Source organism: Lepisma saccharinum, chromosome 15 (genome assembly GCF_977018435.1).
Source record: "Lepisma saccharinum chromosome 15, izLepSacc3.1, whole genome shotgun sequence".
NCBI lineage: Eukaryota > Metazoa > Arthropoda > Insecta > Zygentoma > Lepismatidae > Lepisma > Lepisma saccharinum.
Window position 1 is genome coordinate 34,881,018 of NC_139243.1, and position 18,208 is coordinate 34,899,225.

The window sequence follows — 18,208 nt, forward strand, 5'->3', positions numbered from 1 at the left end:
TTCACGGGAAAAAAATAGGGAAACTTAATTTCTTCTTAATTTCTCGTACTTAAATAAGGCGAAAATTATTCACATAATAAACGGAAGAAAAATAAATGCCAACAACTGTTTTTTTGGGAGAAAAATAATATATATACACATTTTTTTAAAAAAAATGTCAAATTTCATTGAAAAAGGCAAAAAAAGGCATTATAATTAAAAATAGGGAGTGGGGTCCCAAATAGGCAAAATGAAAAGGCTTCCAAAACATTCGAAACAACATAAGAAACGTATATCCGGAAAAAAATTATCAATATATGCAGTAGATAAAAAGAGGCATTTTGCCAAACTTCCGGGCTCTAATTATGTTGCTAGAGTAACACACATGGTATAAATGTAAAGATTAGTGAGAATTCCAGGTAGGAATGCTTGCGACTTTCGGAACGGGCCCACTGTGGCATAAACCACCACGAAGCACTCTGTGGCACAAAACCACGAAGCACTGCGTGGCATAACCTTGCTATCCACAGATCGCTCATAATGGTGAATAATCTGTGCACTAAGGCAACTTGGCATTTGGCAACGAAGGAAGCGTAATATCCTGTGACTTCCTTTATGGTGAATCGGATCACACCAGAAGTAACGTGTTTGTGACGATAGGTGAAAACTAAATCTAAGGTAATCATATAGCAATTGACATAAGCGAAGGGGAAAATAATAATTAGCGAAGTGAAGCTTCTGTAGAGGACAATAATTACGGATTATTCCAGGTGAATTGTGAAGTTCATTGCGGAATACTCCTCATCAAAGTGACATGTTGTACTTTAATGCTAACGTGATGTTGCATGCATAATGTATTCTTGTGGGATGTCTGACTAAGTATTGTTTGGTTTGGATTTATTCAACGGGTCCGAATAATAATAAAAAAGATATGTGATAGGAATGTACCAATGCTCTTTAGGACATGTTTCTATCGATAAGAATATGCTGCGAGTGTTGGTGTTTCTCCTTTCGGACAAACGTACAGGAAAAGAAAGTCGCAGAACGCTCTTTGAGCTGAGATGGAGTACAAAGACTCGTGTTCTCTCATATCGAACAAAACTTGGTACTTGTTTACTATCCTTCGGACACATTTATTTATTTTTACAGAAGAAACTACTTAACGTAATAAGTTCCTGTAGCATTGTCGAACATCGGGAAGGTGTTTTGTGTGATGTGGGAATGTTTCATAGCTGAAATTCATGTTGTTCGTTGAAAATTAATTCTCCGACGGAGAATAGGGTCTCACTGCAGAACATGGGCTGCTTTTTTCCTCTAAATAGACGAACAAAATTTATATCCCCTGAAAGTACGCACCTTCTACTTCCGTTTTCCGGTGTTCCTTTTACGATTACTATTATATTATTGCACGTAAAAAAATGTTTTTCCTGCTGCTAAAACCAATGCATTTCTCCATTTGTTCGCGTCCATATTGTTTACGTGCTGAATGTTGTGCGATAAGTGAGACCCTTCGTTTCGCGGCATTCGAGTTGATTTGTCGCTCCGGATTCCACCCACAGATGCACAGTTTCTTTCATTATTTCAGACGAGGAATGCTTACAAGGTTAGGTTAGGTCTGTTAGGTTTGGTTCCAATAGCATAAATATAATGAAAATGTTTTTCCTGCTACTAAAAGCAATGCATTTCTCCATTCGTTCGTGTCCATATTGTTTATGCACAGTTTTTCATTATTTCTTCAAGGAACGCCTACAAGGTTAGGTTTCATTAGCATAAATACAATGACTAATTATTATTTAGGCTAAGTGAACTAAACCTAGCTACCTAACAACATAGGATGTTGTGGCCGCGGTGACTCGGTCGGTAACGCGTCTGACTACCATGCTCAAGGTCCCGGGTTCGATCCCCGGCCGGTTCAAATCCGGGAACTTTTCTAACGATGGAAGCGACCCCGGTGCCCACCCAGCGTCGAATAAAATGGGTACCTGGGGGAAACCCTGGGGGGTAAAGGCAGTCAGGGGCATGGTGCTGATCACATCACCCCCACTCATGACCGGATCAAGAAAGTGTGGGGCGTTACCCCCACACCCCCTATACGCCTTCATGGCATGGTGCTAAGCACAGGGGAACACTTTACCTTTTTTTTTACCTAACAACATAGGCATTTTTTGCTTTCACTAGATTTGCGAAGGAATATGCCTTTTCCTTCGTTGCTACGATTTCAATACCGCCCACCCTAGACACGTTTTTCTGTTGTTTTTTTAAAGAAAAAAAATTTCCGCACCTTAAAACTTACTTTTCCTGATTACTAACTACAAAACGTTACCAAAAAATTATGAACCGCGTTCCTCCTAAGCAGCCCATATTCTGCAGTCTTACCGAGAATAGCTAGCTCCACGAACCATTGGTGCGTGGATAGGTTAGTTCTGTTAGGTTAGGAAACATAGTTAAAATTTGGTGTCGTGTTAGTATCAGGATCTAGAAATTGGAAATAATTTGTGAACCATTGGCACGTGGTTAGGTTAGTTCGTCTTAGGCAAGCGAAAAGGCCTATCAGAAAGACGTACTGGTAATGTGAAAAATTGCAATTAATTTCATCAAAACAACGTTGATACACCTTCAGGAATGTTACCCGATGCAGATACGTAAGTACAAATGTCAAAAATTGACCAAACGAAAAAATTAGAGGTGTCCGAAGGATAGTAAATTTTTACCAGTCCGGTAGCATTGTCTTAACATCTGGAAGGTGTTTTGTGTGATGTGGGAATGTTTCATAGCGGAAATTGAACCATTGATGCAAAGCCCCACGAACCATTTTCGGTAATGTTAGGTTAGGTAGGATCACATATAGGTTACAATAGTTAAAAATTTGTTTCGAAAAAAAATGAGTAGCCCCACACACCATTCTTACATAGCCCCACAAAAATACTCTGAAATTTCAGGTTTTAACTTAACGTGGGCCAATGATATTTGTGCTTTCTTAAAGCTGGAACCACTTTTACATTTAAATAAAATTCGACTTAATTCTCGAGGAGGTATAGTGGGTAAACTGCCCCCTTGCATCATGTGGCATAGTAGAAGTGCCAGCACCTTGTGGTATTTATCCAATGACACAGTGTGCTGAAGAAAAGTACTTGTCGCCAAAACAAAAATGAATGCACTACCATAAGCTTGATACACATAAAGAAATAAAGAATGTACACATCCATGGAGCAGGCCTGTCCCCCCCCCCTCTCTCTCTCTCTCTCTCTCTCTGTCTCTGTCTCTCTCTCTGTCTGTGTTATCAAAGGGCCGTTGACCCACTGTACCTCCTCAAGAATCATGTTGAATTTTTTTTCATCGACGTATTTCGTGGTTTTACATAATCTAAAATTTTCTAGCATGCAAAAAACAAATAACTGATATATTTCAGGTACTACTTTACTATACCTGAGACACCTGGAAATCATTTCTTTCGCACGTTTTTACATTGCTAACGTACTATTCTGCATTCCGGAACATTTATTTAGGCGAAATAATTGAATTTGTTAGGAAAGTAATGTATATTTCTTACATTTACGAGTACTTACTGTTCTTGTTTATTTCCACACACAACATGGCGATAGCTTACCGTTGATCGTTTTTTGAGCCAGAAAAACCATTGACGTTAGCCCAAAAATTCACGATAGCCCCACAAACCATCACGGGGACGAGGTATGCCTACTAGGTTAGGTTAGGCCTGTTAGGTTTGGTTCCATTAGCACTCCTTTCGTTCAATTTAGCATATACGGACAATACGAGAGCGTATTGTGCTCTCATGCAGGAAGCAAATGGCGGCAGCAGCAATAGCGCGTCGGAAATAGATTTTCGTACAAAACCACATGCATTCGCATTAAAATGAATCAAAGTTACATTCCCGAACATCAACAACACCACAGAAAATGATTTGCGTAAGTACTTTCTCCTGCAAATTTGAAGAAATCTCTCAGGTATAGTAAAGTGTTACCGAAAGCAGTATGTGCACACACTGAAATAGCAAAATAACATATCGAAAATTACTATCAGTCCTGTGGGATGTTGTGTTGGATGCAATATTCACTTGCGCAAAGCCTTCTGCCTGTTCACCTTCACGGTAAGGTAACAGACGTACTTTATTTCGCAATAACACATTTCCGAGAGCTAAAAATTACTGAAGAAAATGCTCATAAACAACAAAATTTTCATAATCGATGCAAAATATTTCACTTTCCTGAGGGGTTACAGAGGACCGAGGGCACCATTGTAGATCATCAAGATTTGCAGGTTAAAATCTGGTAAAAATAGCCACCCTGTGAAGAAGATAGTCACTCCGTTGAAATACATTCTTAGAAAAAAAAAAGTGTAACAGTTTAGTATATCGGAGACACATTTCTTCATTTTTACAGGAGAAACTACTTACGGAAATGAGTTTCTCAAAGATTTCCAACGTTCGTCGAGGTATTTTCTTTCATCGTGGAATATATTTGAACAGGAAATCATGTATTTTTCAAGAGAAATATCTCTCCAATGCACAAAAGCTCTTGCCTCCATTACCTTCGACTACGTGAACCAAATGTTCCGTACATTTGATGACGTAAACCCCTGTCAGTGTTTCCAAACCCCCTTTTTTTAACAATGCTTGCCCAACCTAACCTTATCGGAAATGGTTCGTGGGGCTATCCGTGAGCTACCTGTGCATAATGTACAATTTGCCCACGTGACGAACACAATAGTAGGCATTTTTTAGTGAACAAGATTGGAAACACTGCATGCCCACAAGGTGAGTCAAGTTGTGCGCCACCATATTGTGGGTTACGGAAGCGAAGAAAGGAATAAAAAAAATCACTATGTATGTGATAAATTGTTTCTTTTCATGTAAAAAGCATAATGCCACCTTGAACTGTTCCGCAATACACAATTCCATGCGAAACACAAAATAATCGATTTTAGTGCATAAATTGGACTGCAGAAAAAGTTGTGAAAGAAATAACGCTAGTACCATTCTTTATCAGTGCATTAACTGCTGTTCTATTGTAGAATAACAAGGGCAAACACGTACAGTCACGGACACTTCCGGGTTGGGATGATACTATTGACATCAATGAAATTGTTACAACCCAGAAGTGTCTGTGACTACAAACCTCAACAAAGTAAATGAGATATTATAGTTTAGTAAAGAATGTTCCATCAGTGGGGCTTGAATGAGTGCCAGCATTACTATTATTCTATCAGGGATTCCCTTTTGTTAGTGTATTAGATTGTATTTCAGAGACTGAGTTTGGTGGCTTGTATCAAAACAAATGTTTGGTATGTCCAAGTGGAATATATTCATGCATGAAATCAGGCTAGGTTGCATGTCCACTTAATGCATCTTATCTTGGTTGGTGTTAGTTATCGTTTCAGACTGCAGATACTTTAGCTGTATTCTTTCAAGTTGCATGTTTCACAAATGCTTAAGTTTTAATTTTTATACTTGTTTGATTTGGGAAAGACACTGAAATTTGACCATTTTAACACCAACAACTAGGAGATCCATGTTAACACCAACAACTAAGAGATCATCTCAGTGGTGGATGCAAGCTCCTAGCCAATAAATGCCCAAATTCCTTTTGTTTTATTGCATTTTCTTCATGCTACAAATGCAAGTATAACATGGTAAAAAAAAAAAGGTAAAGTGTTCCCCTGTGCTTAGCACCACGCGATGAAGGCGTATAGGTGGTGTGGGGTAACGCCCCACACTTTCTTGATCCGGTCGTGAGTGGGGGTGATGTGATCAGCACCATGCCCCTGACTGCCTTTACCCCCCCAGGGTTTCCCCCGGGTACCTATGTTATTCGACGCTGGGTGGACGCCGGTGCCGCTTCCAACATTAGAAAAGTTCCCGGATTTGAACCGTCCGGGGATCGAACACGGGACCTTTAGCATGGTAGTCAGACTTGTTACCAACTGAACCACCATGGCCACAACTATTGTAACATGGTTCGACTCCAATAATAAACAGAATAAATTGATCACACATATTAACACATACTGTGGAGTTTTAGCGATTACTTAAGGATTCAATACAGTTTTCGTGGTTAGGTTAAGACAGGTCAGGTTTGGTTCTCTTAGCATTAAATGCATTCAACTGAAGGAATTTACAATACTGGAAGTATCTTCAATTGCTCTCAAATTTGGAATGCTTGCTAATTTTGGCCTCGCAATCACGAATTCTGCAGTTAAAATTTGGCGTTCATGTTTAGAAATTGCAAAATAAGTAAAGAAATGGGTCCGTGAATGGAGTAAACAATTTTTTGCAATGATTAGAGTTTCAAAACTATGTTTACGATGACCCTTAATTATAACTGTGCTTGCCTAACCTTACTGTGAATGTTTCTTGGGCAAACATGTTTTCCACCATTTTCTCACATGCTTTTATAAGAGCTGCAAACATGGGAGGACAGACACGTTAGTGGTGTGCAGGCTTGAATCAGAGAGAAATATTCGAGCTGTCTGCGTCCAGTTTGCAGCCCACAATTTGAATCTCGCATTGTCGAGTGGATTGTCCATCCCGTGCATGTGTAACAGCTTCGTAAAATCACTCAAAGACACCGTAGATGTTTTTATGCCTGATGAGAAGAAATGGACAAACACACATACTGAGATGGTTCTGTCATACAATGTTAATGCATGGAAACAGAGGAGTCGAGTGGTAAAAAATGTTCAGATTTCACGTTCTGATTAAAATGGCAGCCTTACAGTGGCAACGATTTAATTAAGGGATAGTTGCTCCCAATTTTTTTTGCCTCAACATTATGGCCTCTTAATGTTAAGCCTACCTAGAGAAAGTAAACTTTCCTTGCACCACCTTCCACCTCCCTCCCTTTTTGGAACCCAATTGCCACCACTGGTCTTAAACATACAATTGTGAGGTTCTTACTATACCCCTTTAAAAAAATGGTGTGGAGCCCCCCCCCCCCCCCCCCCCCGGAAAGGAATTCCTGGATATGTGCCTGTCTATAGTCATCATGTTTCTTTGTATAAAGGTTGAACACCCAAAGGAAATTCATTGTAAGTTCACAAATGTTTGTGAACTTGGAATGAATTTCCTTTGGTGTTCAACCTTCTGTACAAGGAATTTAATCAGCATGATAGTAAATTATTTTATCCATTTTAAGGAATACGCACAAAACATCTATTTCTGACAGCTGTATTAAGAAACTATTTGTACACATGTACTTTAAACATGTAGCAAAACTTATTTCACTAACTGGTGTTGTATTTTATATTCAAGAATGTGAAAAACTACAACTTGTAATCTTCTCATAGTGATGATCATGTCATGAATTTTAACTCAATAAGAACTTTGATTTCCATATATTCTTTGTTAATTTCAGTTATGCAGAATAAAAACTAATGGTTCCAAGTGAAAGTAATCACATTTTTAGTTATCTATCATAAGAATCTTCACATGTGATGTATGTTTATTTTCAGGCAGCACAATGGTGGGAATGAATGTATTGGCCGATGCCTTGAGATCTATAAACAATGCAGAGAGGAGGGGGAAGAGGCAAGTCCTCATTAGGCACTCCTCCAAAGTCATAGTTAGGTTCTTGACAGTAATGATGAAGCATGGTGAGTAATATTTACAAATATTTTTGATTTCATTGCATCTTTTGTCTTAACTAAAAAATGTTTCTTTTCCTGTTGAAGTTTCAATATTTTAGTTTACATAAATGTTCTTAAAAGTTCAGTCATATCTCGGTTCTGTGTAGATGATATTTGTACAGTCATCTTAAATAAATGTTCACCCTGCTGGGCCTCTTTGTGTGTCATGAAACTGGAATGATTTAATTACTGAACCATTGTTACGTACAGCAGAAAACTAGTAAAAATTAATTCAATAAAGAAAAACCATTAAATTCAATTGGAGTTTTTAATATTATTGCTTGAGCTTTGTTTTTCATTTCATGTAGTTTTGTAAAAATCTACTAATTTGATAAGAATCAATCTCTATAGTTTCCCAGACTGAATACTTATGATTAAAGTTAGATTAAAAGTGGACATTTTAAAATTTATATTTTGGTTGTACATGTTCTGTGATTAAACATTTTTTTTTTTTTTTTGTTGAAGGTTACATTGGAGAATTTGAAATCGTAGATGATCACAGAGCAGGGAAGGTGGTTGTAAATTTAACTGGAAGACTCAACAAATGTGGAGTAATTTCTCCAAGGTTTGATGTGCCGATTCGTGACATTGAAAGGTGGACGAGAAATTTACTTCCATCTCGACAGTTTGGGTGAGTAGAAGTCTATAAACATTGAATGCACTCTGATCTAAACTTCATAACGCAATGACCCTTTGAGTGTCAACTGTGCGAAGTGCCTTTTTATTGAGATACAGGTCACCGAGCCGGCCTCCTTTGGCAGAGTGGTTAGCGCATCACCCTATGATGCCAGGTGTCCCAGGTTCCAAATGCAGTCGGGGCATGGATGTTTGAGAGTGTCCATTCATTGATTTCATCACATCATTGATTATCCCCATCTTCACAAATTAGCCAAAAGTGGCATGAAATCAAAGTAAAATAAACCGCACCAATCAATCTATCTAACATGGTCACTGTATAGTCCCATTGCTGCTGGTTTCAGACTTTCTATATGGGACCAGTCCTACTTCTATTTCGAGTAGCTACCCATTTGTTGTCAGGATGGGGATCAACACTGACATTTTTTTAGCTCCCACCAGCTATCAAACCTGAACTTGCGTTTAAGTTAGACAACTTCTACAACCTCTGCACCTTAGAAATGCAATTGTGAACAAAGGTTTGTACTATTGATTCCATACATATTCTCAGACAAGTGAAAAAAACATTGATTTTGTACATTTGACATAAACATATTGTGCTATTAGTTGTAGTTTTAGAAGAATACACCTTAAAATATTGCTGGGATTTGGGTTCTACCCCTGTTATAGAAATGGTTTTGTTTTGAAGCTTTAAATATCCCATAAAAACCTAAAAAAGTGAGCACTCAATTATGCAGATTAAAAGTGAACATGTAATGTAATCACTTGAGACATGATTTTAGGCTTTATAAAGAGATAATTTAGCCCTTTTTAGGATATTTATTGAAATCAATCGCAAGTCTTTGCATTTAGATGAGCATCAATACTGCAAACACATTTTCCTTCACATATTACATGTTTACTAAACTTAAAGCATACAAAAACAGCTATTAGAAAATGTAGAAAATAATAGAAACTCAAAGTTTCAGTTTTTAAAATACCAAGTTAAAGGTTAGTGTTGCAATGAACAACCATGTACAATCCCACATTATCTGTTGTGAAAGATTTCCTTTTGTCCTTCAAGAAATTTTTGTATTGAGGAAAGGTTCATTCCACACAACATGAAGTGATTGGTGCATACTTCATAGATGCAATTTCTTTAGGTCCCCATATGTCTCTCCCCGATGGCATAGTGGTAATGTGAAGGCACATGGCACAGAGGTTCGGATCTCACTTTAAAATTTTAAAATGTAGGTCTAGTCCATATTAGCCTTTCTGTGCATAAAGTGGACTTAAAGCAACAAATCAATCAATTTAGGTCCCCATGGTAATTCTCCACTTATTTGTTCTCCTTGAGAGCTGCAGAGTCCTTCATCTTCACATATCCAGGATTTCGTTCCAGTACTAGAGAACTTTAAATAGTACACCGCCCGATACCCCTGGTACTTCCTTCTTTGAAAGTCTTTCAATGATGTTCATTGCTTCGTTTATTGGAAGTGATACACCTTCCAGGTGTTCAATGGTAGCAGAAAAGTCAGCGAAGTTGGGTTTTATGAATGCAAGAGAAGCGATATTTTTGCTATTATGTAGAGCATTCTTCACCGTTGAGATGCAAGCAGCTTCGCTGCTATCAGATTTATCCACAACACTTTGTATTTCCTGATAATGTTCAGCGTAGTAGAGTGCAGCTGACAACCAAGTTTCCCAGCGAGTGATGATTGGCTCTGGAGGAAGAGGTATTTCGGGGTAGCAACTCTTTGAATGTCTGAATGCGACTTGGTGATTTCAGGAAAACTTTCTTGACAGAAGAAACAATATCATTTACTCCTGGGAAATTGTTTATTTCTTCTGCATGCCTATGTAAACCATGGGCTAGACACTTTACATGGATCATATTCACATAAAAACTGAAACCTTTCCTGGTTCAATCATATAGGCAGCACTATCACTAGCAGGAGGAGAAACTTTTTATCTCAATTCCCTGTAAGCCACATGATACGTAGGGCTTCTTTAACAACACAAGCTACAGTGCTGTGATTTGTTGTCTCTAGTTCTTTGCATAGGACGAGATGTGGTTTTCCAGGTTCGGCAGAATCGAGCTTCCCGATGACAACATTGGCAATGTAACAGCCGCAGCTGTCCGTGGTTTCATCAATACAAAGCCACATGTAATGGTCACCTATGTCGGCTCTTATGGTATCTAGTGTCTTCTCATAGAGGGGCTTCAAATAGTTCTTCCGCAAGGTAGACTCATATGGAATTTTGCAACTACTAATATCTTCAAGGAAACTGTGTAAAACCTTGTTCTTCAACACATTCCATGCCACGTTTGCTAATACAAATGCCTCACACAACCGCATATTAAAAATAACTACCGTAGAACTTGTAGCAGATGAAGAAATAAATGGTTGAATCAATGTTTTCTGCTTTTTGTGGGTTGTCGACTCATGTTGCTCAAATTGTGATTTTTTTGTGACAACTTAATTGTTTTGGACAAACTTGACAAAGGATGACCTTACCATCTGTTAGTAAATGGGAATCGTTAACAATCCATTCTCGTAAATTACTTTTTGCGGCTTTCACTTTAGGCAGGTTGCAGCATGAAAAACTTGGACTAGTTCTGTTCTCTTCTCTATTCTAAACTGTAACTGCTTTTCTTACATTTGCAATCTTAAACGGGAATCTGTTGGATCACAACAATGACATTTTTGAAAAATTTAAAATGTGTCATTGTTAAAGTATTTCTTTTGTAATGACAATTTTGCTTCCCTTTTTTATCTCATGCCCTTTCCCTTCTCTCATTTCCATTCCCCCCTTCTTTGTGTCTCGAGAGAGAGAGAGAGAAGGGGGAGAGAATAAGTTTTCATATTGCCCTACAGTTAACAATGTGTTCACTCTGATGAAACAAAACAAGGTTTCAGCAATTTTTTTTTACATTTATTTATTTATTTAGCTGAAAAGTTTTTTTTCCCCCTTTTTAGGATCTGTACTCTTTTTAGCCATTTTTAGGACCTATAGGATTGATTCGTGTTTTTCATTAAGAAATGGCTAAACGAAAATATATGTTAGCATAGTGACGATACCAAGTAAGGAATAAAATAGGTTAAAACCTGAGAATCTGGGTCCTAGTAATCACTGTCAGAGGTAGACAAAACCAAAAATAATTCATTAGATATTCCCCTTTTTCCCAGGAGCCATGTTTTTCAAAGACATAGTTAATTTAGGGACAATAGCTTCGAGTGTTCACCTGATTGTGTTTTCTAGTTATGCTCAATTCCTGGAAATCAAGGAGTTTCATGTGTGTAAGCAGTAGCTTTTCTATATAGAGAGGAATAATTTCTTGCAGTTGGTATATCAGGTGTTTTAACTTTTATCAGATATTTTTTATTTGTGACAACTTTTGTTGTGGGATTAAATATGTTACATTTTTGTGTATTTCCACATTTTACTATCTTGTTTTGAGTTTCTCTTTGGAGCTCATTGTCTCGTTCCAAGTACTCAGAAATTTTTGTTTGTGTACAAATTTACATCCTTTTAAAAATCTTTGTTGATACTTTACATTAAAAAAAAGAAGTTACGTTCTCTGTGAGCCTTTGAATCTTACCACCAAAGTTCCTAGCCAAAGTCCCGGCCTGGACCTGTGTGTTATTTGTATCATCTAATCATCACTCGTCGTCAACAAGGTGGATTGATTAAGTGTGTTGAAATCATGTGATTTTTTTTAAAAAAAAATCATTGATTTAAATCACTTTAAATAAATAATTTATAGAATAATGTACATAAAGGATTTTGTAGATATCAGAATCACTTTTGGTGAAACTACATTAATCTATCTATTAATCATTTAATAGTGTTTATTAGGCTCTAAGAAAGGAAAACAAAATATATGTACTGATGGAGTGAAGCTCATAGGAAAGGAAATGTAATATGTAAACTGTAAACACGCTTACATTTCTCTTGATTTAAAATTTAATAATTCTTATAGACATAAATAGCAAATATTTTGTTTTAGAAAAATATACAAAATACTATTAATGTTAAACCGTAAATAGTGTCATTATCAAGGCTTGGATTTTTATTATTAAAAATCAGAAAAATATTTATTTTTTATGTACTCAAAATATGGGAAATATGCATTTTTATGTGCGAAAAATGTTGACAATTTCTGCTTAAAACAGCTCTACTCACCAGATGAAATTAGCATATTTTGGTGAATAATGGTGAATTACAATACATTACAACTGTCGTCATTAAATTGTCCGGAAACATTGCCTTATACTGTTCCACGTCACACAAAGTCAACCTTGCATACTTAAGGCATGATATTTCACGCACACTTAACCCATCCGCTTACCATTTAAATGCCAATTTTTTTGCCATGAAATACCATTTAAATTTGGCTATCTCCCGTGAAGGTTGCACAGCAAGACAAGATGTCAAATATTGTTTAAACTATCCAAGCAATTTACGTGAAAATTTTATATATTGAAGTGGAAGTATAGTAATAAGTATGCACATATGCAGTTTACTTGAAAGATAATTAGAAGCTCACCTAATAAATTTGATCACACACATCATTGCATTCCATTTCCATTCTTCAATTTCACTAACATAAAATGAACCCCCGTGTTCATCTCCCCTTCCAAAATCCACATTTTCCTTTTCATCGCTATCGAAAAGCAACTTTTCAATCGCAGAATCATCTACAACATTCTTATGCAACATGTTTGCAAGACGTAACAAATGAAGGTTTGTTTACATGAGAAATTACTGAACAAAACACGCTTGAAATGGTATGAAAAATTTAGCAGCACAAACATACACATCATAGATTTGAAAGATCATACAACCTCTGCCATCTATTGAATGAAAAAGGAACTACATGATGAAAATCGGGAACCCGTCGATTCGACGACTAGGTACGGGAAGCGAACGTCAAGTCAGGCCGTCAATTCGACGACTAGGTAAGCGGATGGGTTAAATATCAAACATTTTCTTCCTGTTCACCATCCAATACATTCGAAATGTTACACATCATTTTAAAGCCAGAATTTTTTGCCATCGCATGCTGGAATTTTCTGAGAAGCAATTGTGCCTTTGTTCCATTAATTTTATTGAGCTTGTTCTCCACCTCACAAACTTCTTTAATTGCTTCGGACAAAGAAATGTCAGTTGCTTCTAGTTTCCTGATCGTATTACATAGGAAACTGAAATTAGCAGAAATATAAGCCAGGTCAGTTTTTAGTGCAGTCACTCAACATACCTTGAAGAATTTGAATTGAAGAAACATAATCTTTATTCAGTCCATTAACAACAGATAAAAAGGCTTCGAAATTTTCTGCACAGTATGCAACAGCATTAAGCCATGTTCCCCACCGCATAACTACAGGTGTGGGTGGCAACGATGTTTGGGGTCTTTTTCTTTTTGAAGATTTCAATTCTTGTTGGTGATTTGACAAACACTTCCATTCTAAACCAATTTATCTACATTAGGATATGCATTTCGGAGTTCTTCACATACCCTATTCAATCCATGAACAATGTACGTAAAACATGAGTCATTTTAGGATAACTGATTGCAAGACCTTCTGCTGCTTTCTTCATATATGCTGCAGCATCTGTCAGCAAAAGTAACACATTGTCGAACTTCGCCCCACTTGGCCACAAATCTGCATGACTTCATTGAACAATCTAGCAATTGTAACATGATTTCTGGTGCACACAGTTCTTGGCACGTTTAAAGATTTACTTGAAATTGTTTCATAGTTTTTCAATACCCCAACAACCACGTTTCCCACTTTCATACCATTTGAGTTCGTAGTTTCATCTATACTGTATGTATGTATGGTGCCAAAAACTACAGTAGCAATTTTAAGCGTGTTTTCAAAAAAATTAGATTCAAATTTTAAAAAATTGAATGATTTTTTTAATAAAAATCATGATCCTCCCTGGTTGTCATCGTGATTAGTCAAAAGTGAAAGATAAACTATGATAAATAACTAGAACCACATATTCTTGGTGAGTAAAGGGTCATGATTTTGGTACAGAAACTGGGCACATTTCTGATTTCACATTTTGGTGGTAAAATGGTAAATATGACCCTAAATTTGATTTTAAAAACTACACTTGTTACACAAAATAAACTTTCCCCTTCTAATAGTACATTAATGTAGTTATCAGGGTATTGAGTGTATTCCTGTGTAAAGGAACTATTTTTGCTTGGATATTTACAGCAGAATTAACAAATTTTCCATGATTTGCTTATCTCACATAATTTCAGAAAGTCTCTCGTCGGTAAATAAATTCTAGTTTAGAAGTGTATTTCATATGTTGCAGTTATTGCACATCATTTCATAACAATACAGATTTTTGGAAAAGTTACATGTGAATGAATATTCGGGTCTCTACATACCCATGTTGGTTGCTAGGGCTCAAGTTGGTTGTTGTATCTTTTTATGATAAAAACTTGTCCGCACTCTGGGGAAAAGCTTTCTAAAATTTGGCCAAGAGAAGTGAAAATTCTGACAAGTTGTGTAAATTATGTGCTTCATGTGCAAGTAAATCGTGAATGTATGGCCAAAATGTGAAACACACATGTGTATCCATTTACAGTGGAACCTCGATGTTCCCTTTTTTCGCTTAATTTGATATATTTCTCTTATACCACATTTGGTACATCCTGTCAAGTTTCCCACGCTTGCTGATCATTGGCATTTCTAGCAGAATAGACATGACTGTGCAACTGTAGACAGAGTGAACCCCATGTTGGGCGAAGCGGAGGTCAGGTTGCACGTAAGATACACAGGAATACACAAATTCAGCACCATGGTTAGAAAACAAGCTTCTTTGCAGCCACAAACAAAACATGTGGAGTTAGCCTGCAACAACTTGGCAACATTGCGTAAGCACCTCTCAGCTGGCTTTCATTTGCTCCTCACTGCCCAGGAGACTACTTTTTCCTTGCTTCTCATTGGCACTGAGACTGTCTACGGGAAATGTGACAAGTTGTAACACACGTGATATAATATGTTCAGCCAGCCAGGGGCTGGCAAAAGGCCATATTCAATAATAGGATACGGTGGAGGCGCACAGTGGTTCGGATCCCACTTTAAGCTGTAGGTCCAGGTCGTTTAGCCTTACAGTGCATAAAGTGGACTTAAAACTCCAAATCAATCAATAATAGGATGTTTACCTCGATCTTACATTTGCCAGATCATGTGGTTGGTCTTGAAACTTTCTTGCTCTCCCCACCCCATTCCACTGGCTTTTGCAGTAGTTTTATTCTCCGGATCTGTAGTGTACGCCTGCATGCTCAAAGGACAAGATAATGCGCATTTCAAGGCTCATAGTGTTGAAGCAAGGTCTCAACAGCAAAACGTTAATCAACAAAAGTTGTTTGCCTTCATGTTCTCTACATATTGCCAAATATTCTCTGTGGTACACGGTTGGACCCCTTCCCCATAATCTATCTATCTCTCTCTCTCTCTCTCTCTCTGTGTGTGTTAATAGGTAATTATTTTGCACTAATAACAATGCTGGTTTACTGTAGAATTTTAGTAGAATCAGTAGTTGTTTATATTTTTACTTTACGTGTGTTTCCAAGCAGCAGCCCTTCTCCGCAGCCAGGAGAAAATTGCCATCAGCAGGGACTACCTTGGTTTTTGTATTGCCACTTGAATTTTGGTTACGTAGTGTGTGTGTCCAAAGGAACACAAATTATAGGTGCATTTCAGTGATCCCATGACAGGCAATTTTCTCCTGACAGCAAAGTGTAAAATGCATAGCAATTTATGAAAAGCACTATAACATTGTTATTAATGTTATTGCAATAATTTATAGGTGTTTGTAAAAAAAATCTTTTCAACAGGTATGTGGTGTTGACTACATCCGGTGGCATCATGGATCATGAAGAAGCAAGAAGAAAACACCAGGGAGGGAAAATCTTAGGATTCTTCTTTTGATGTACATGAGCTAAGTCGAATAAAGGATCATCATTGGTAAATTACTGGAGAAAGGAGTTGGGCACACCTTACCACATAGCCACACTGTCTACTGTGCATTGAATACAAATTGCATTTGCAGTTCGTTTTGTCCGATTCAGTAGACAAAGTGGCAAAGAAGATACTATCAGAGCTGTAAAAGGTTGTGTTATGAGTTTTTGTATATCTGATCACGCGTGATGTTCAACTTTATTAGAAAGATAATGTTAGCGATTAAAATAAGAGATTACAGTTGACAAAAGTGTAATTTTGTAACAAGATTGTTCTGTGCCCTGATTTATTTGCACCAAATCATCCTCGTATTTCAACTTAAGTCTTGGCTGGATCTTTGGATTATGCCAGGGCAGCTTTTTTTTCCAATTTTTACCCTCCATTTGAAAAACTGCTATGAGATTCCAAATTCTGAAAAAAGTATGTATGCTTAGAATTCCTTCTATGGTATTCACATGAATTTTCACATGGTTTGCTTTTGATGTTGCCTGGATATTTTCAAAAAGTTTCATGGCTGCATTCTGTTCGCCACGCTCTTGCATCCTTACCTCTCCCCTCCCTGCCAAAACCACAACCGTTCTCTGGGTATGGTCACTTCATCACCCAGCGGCATGTATAAGGGGGAAGTAATGACTACAAAAATACTAGAATGAATAGGAACTGAACCTAATCTTTCACCACTTGTAAAATGCTCAAGGGAGCAAGGGGAGAATGTCCAGCCCTCCTTTGTCAGTGTGCACTACACCCCTAAATTTATGGCTGTGGTTTTCTCTCTGAATGGGGAAACGAAGGACTTCATAGCTTAGGGAAGCCTGTATAAGTCTATTCAACTATTAATAATATCTAGATGAGAGCGGAAACACAACACACGAAGAAACAGCTGCGTGAACTTCAGCCCAAATTCAAGCTGACCCGTAAGATTTCAGGTAAGGTTGCCAAACATCCGTCCATCCACTATCAGAACAGGAGATGTGAAAGTGGACGTCCACTTCTTCACAATGCTTCCATGGCTACGAATGTTGTGTGGTTGACGCTCATTCTCACCACCAAGGGGTTCCAGGTTAAAAATCCCCACTTGAGCATTCCTTTCTATTGTTCCTGCTTATTTATATCTCATCATCATTTATCTTCATATCTGTGATGGGCCTCTGGAGGCCGAAGAGCGAGGTACAATAAGAGAAAATGTAATTGAGCTTGGTACTTTTCTAGTGTGGGTATATTGTCGCTGCGAAATGTTGCATGACATCTTCATGGAATCTAAATATCCTTGAAATTGTGCAAACACATAATTTTCATTAGTTTTGCGAAAAATTGATTTTCTGAATAATTGGCGACTATTTATATTTTCCCTCCTATAACTGTGCCTTCATGACATGGGAATTTTAGCTGTACCTTACAATAAATAATTAGAATCAGTAAGGAAATTGCCAATAATATTGGTATATGTTTAAATTCGTATTAGGTTTAGTATTCCAATATTGGAAGCTCCCGTTGCATCAAGGGCCTCCCTGATGGTGCAGTGGTAACATCCTCGCCTTGTAATCAAGGGGTCCTGGGTTTGATACCCAGTGGAAGCACATAGTGGTTTGGATTCCACTTTAAACTGTAGAGGCAGTCCCGATTAGCCTTACTGTGCACAAAGTGGATGTAAAACACCAACTCAAACCAAACCCATTGCATCAATATCATTTCTACACAAATCATTTCAATGAATACAGGATGAAATATGTACAGTATGTGACAAATGTTTTCTAACATAGCTGTGACACATGCTGTGGTTCCTGTGAATAAATTTGATTATTTATGAACGTCCAGTACTGATTAGTATAATGCAATACAGTGGAACTTCTATATGATGAAAAATGTATATTTGGTAAAAGCTTAGGATGCAGAAAACCATATTTCTGAAATGAAATAGTTTTTGTGTGTTAGCAATGATTAAGAATCTACACACACATAAATGGGTGAGTAGTTTTTTAATT

The 18,208-nt window shown here is 37.4% G+C and overlaps 1 protein-coding gene across 1 annotated transcript; it reads left to right on the forward strand.

Annotated features, from left to right (window-relative positions):
• The first annotated feature begins 544 nt into the window (after nucleotides 1-544).
• LOC145999668 (small ribosomal subunit protein uS8A) lies at nucleotides 545-16,237 on the forward strand. The gene is made up of 4 exons (XM_083136802.1): nucleotides 545-657; nucleotides 7,447-7,587; nucleotides 8,086-8,251; nucleotides 16,103-16,237. Exons 2-4 carry the CDS (start codon nucleotides 7,455-7,457, stop codon nucleotides 16,194-16,196), a joined length of 393 nt encoding a protein of 130 aa, XP_082992928.1. The 5' UTR covers nucleotides 545-657; nucleotides 7,447-7,454; the 3' UTR covers nucleotides 16,197-16,237.
• Nucleotides 16,238-18,208: the final 1,971 nt, after the last annotated feature.

Coding starts and splice junctions, on each gene's coding strand:
- LOC145999668 (XM_083136802.1), top strand. CDS start 7,455: ATGGTGGGAATGAATGTATTGGCCGATGCCTTGAGATCTATAAACAAT. Junction 7,588..8,085: donor GACAGTAATGATGAAGCATG/GTGAGTAATATT, acceptor TTTTTGTTGAAG/GTTACATTGGAGAATTTGAA. Junction 8,252..16,102: donor CTTCCATCTCGACAGTTTGG/GTGAGTAGAAGT, acceptor TCTTTTCAACAG/GTATGTGGTGTTGACTACAT.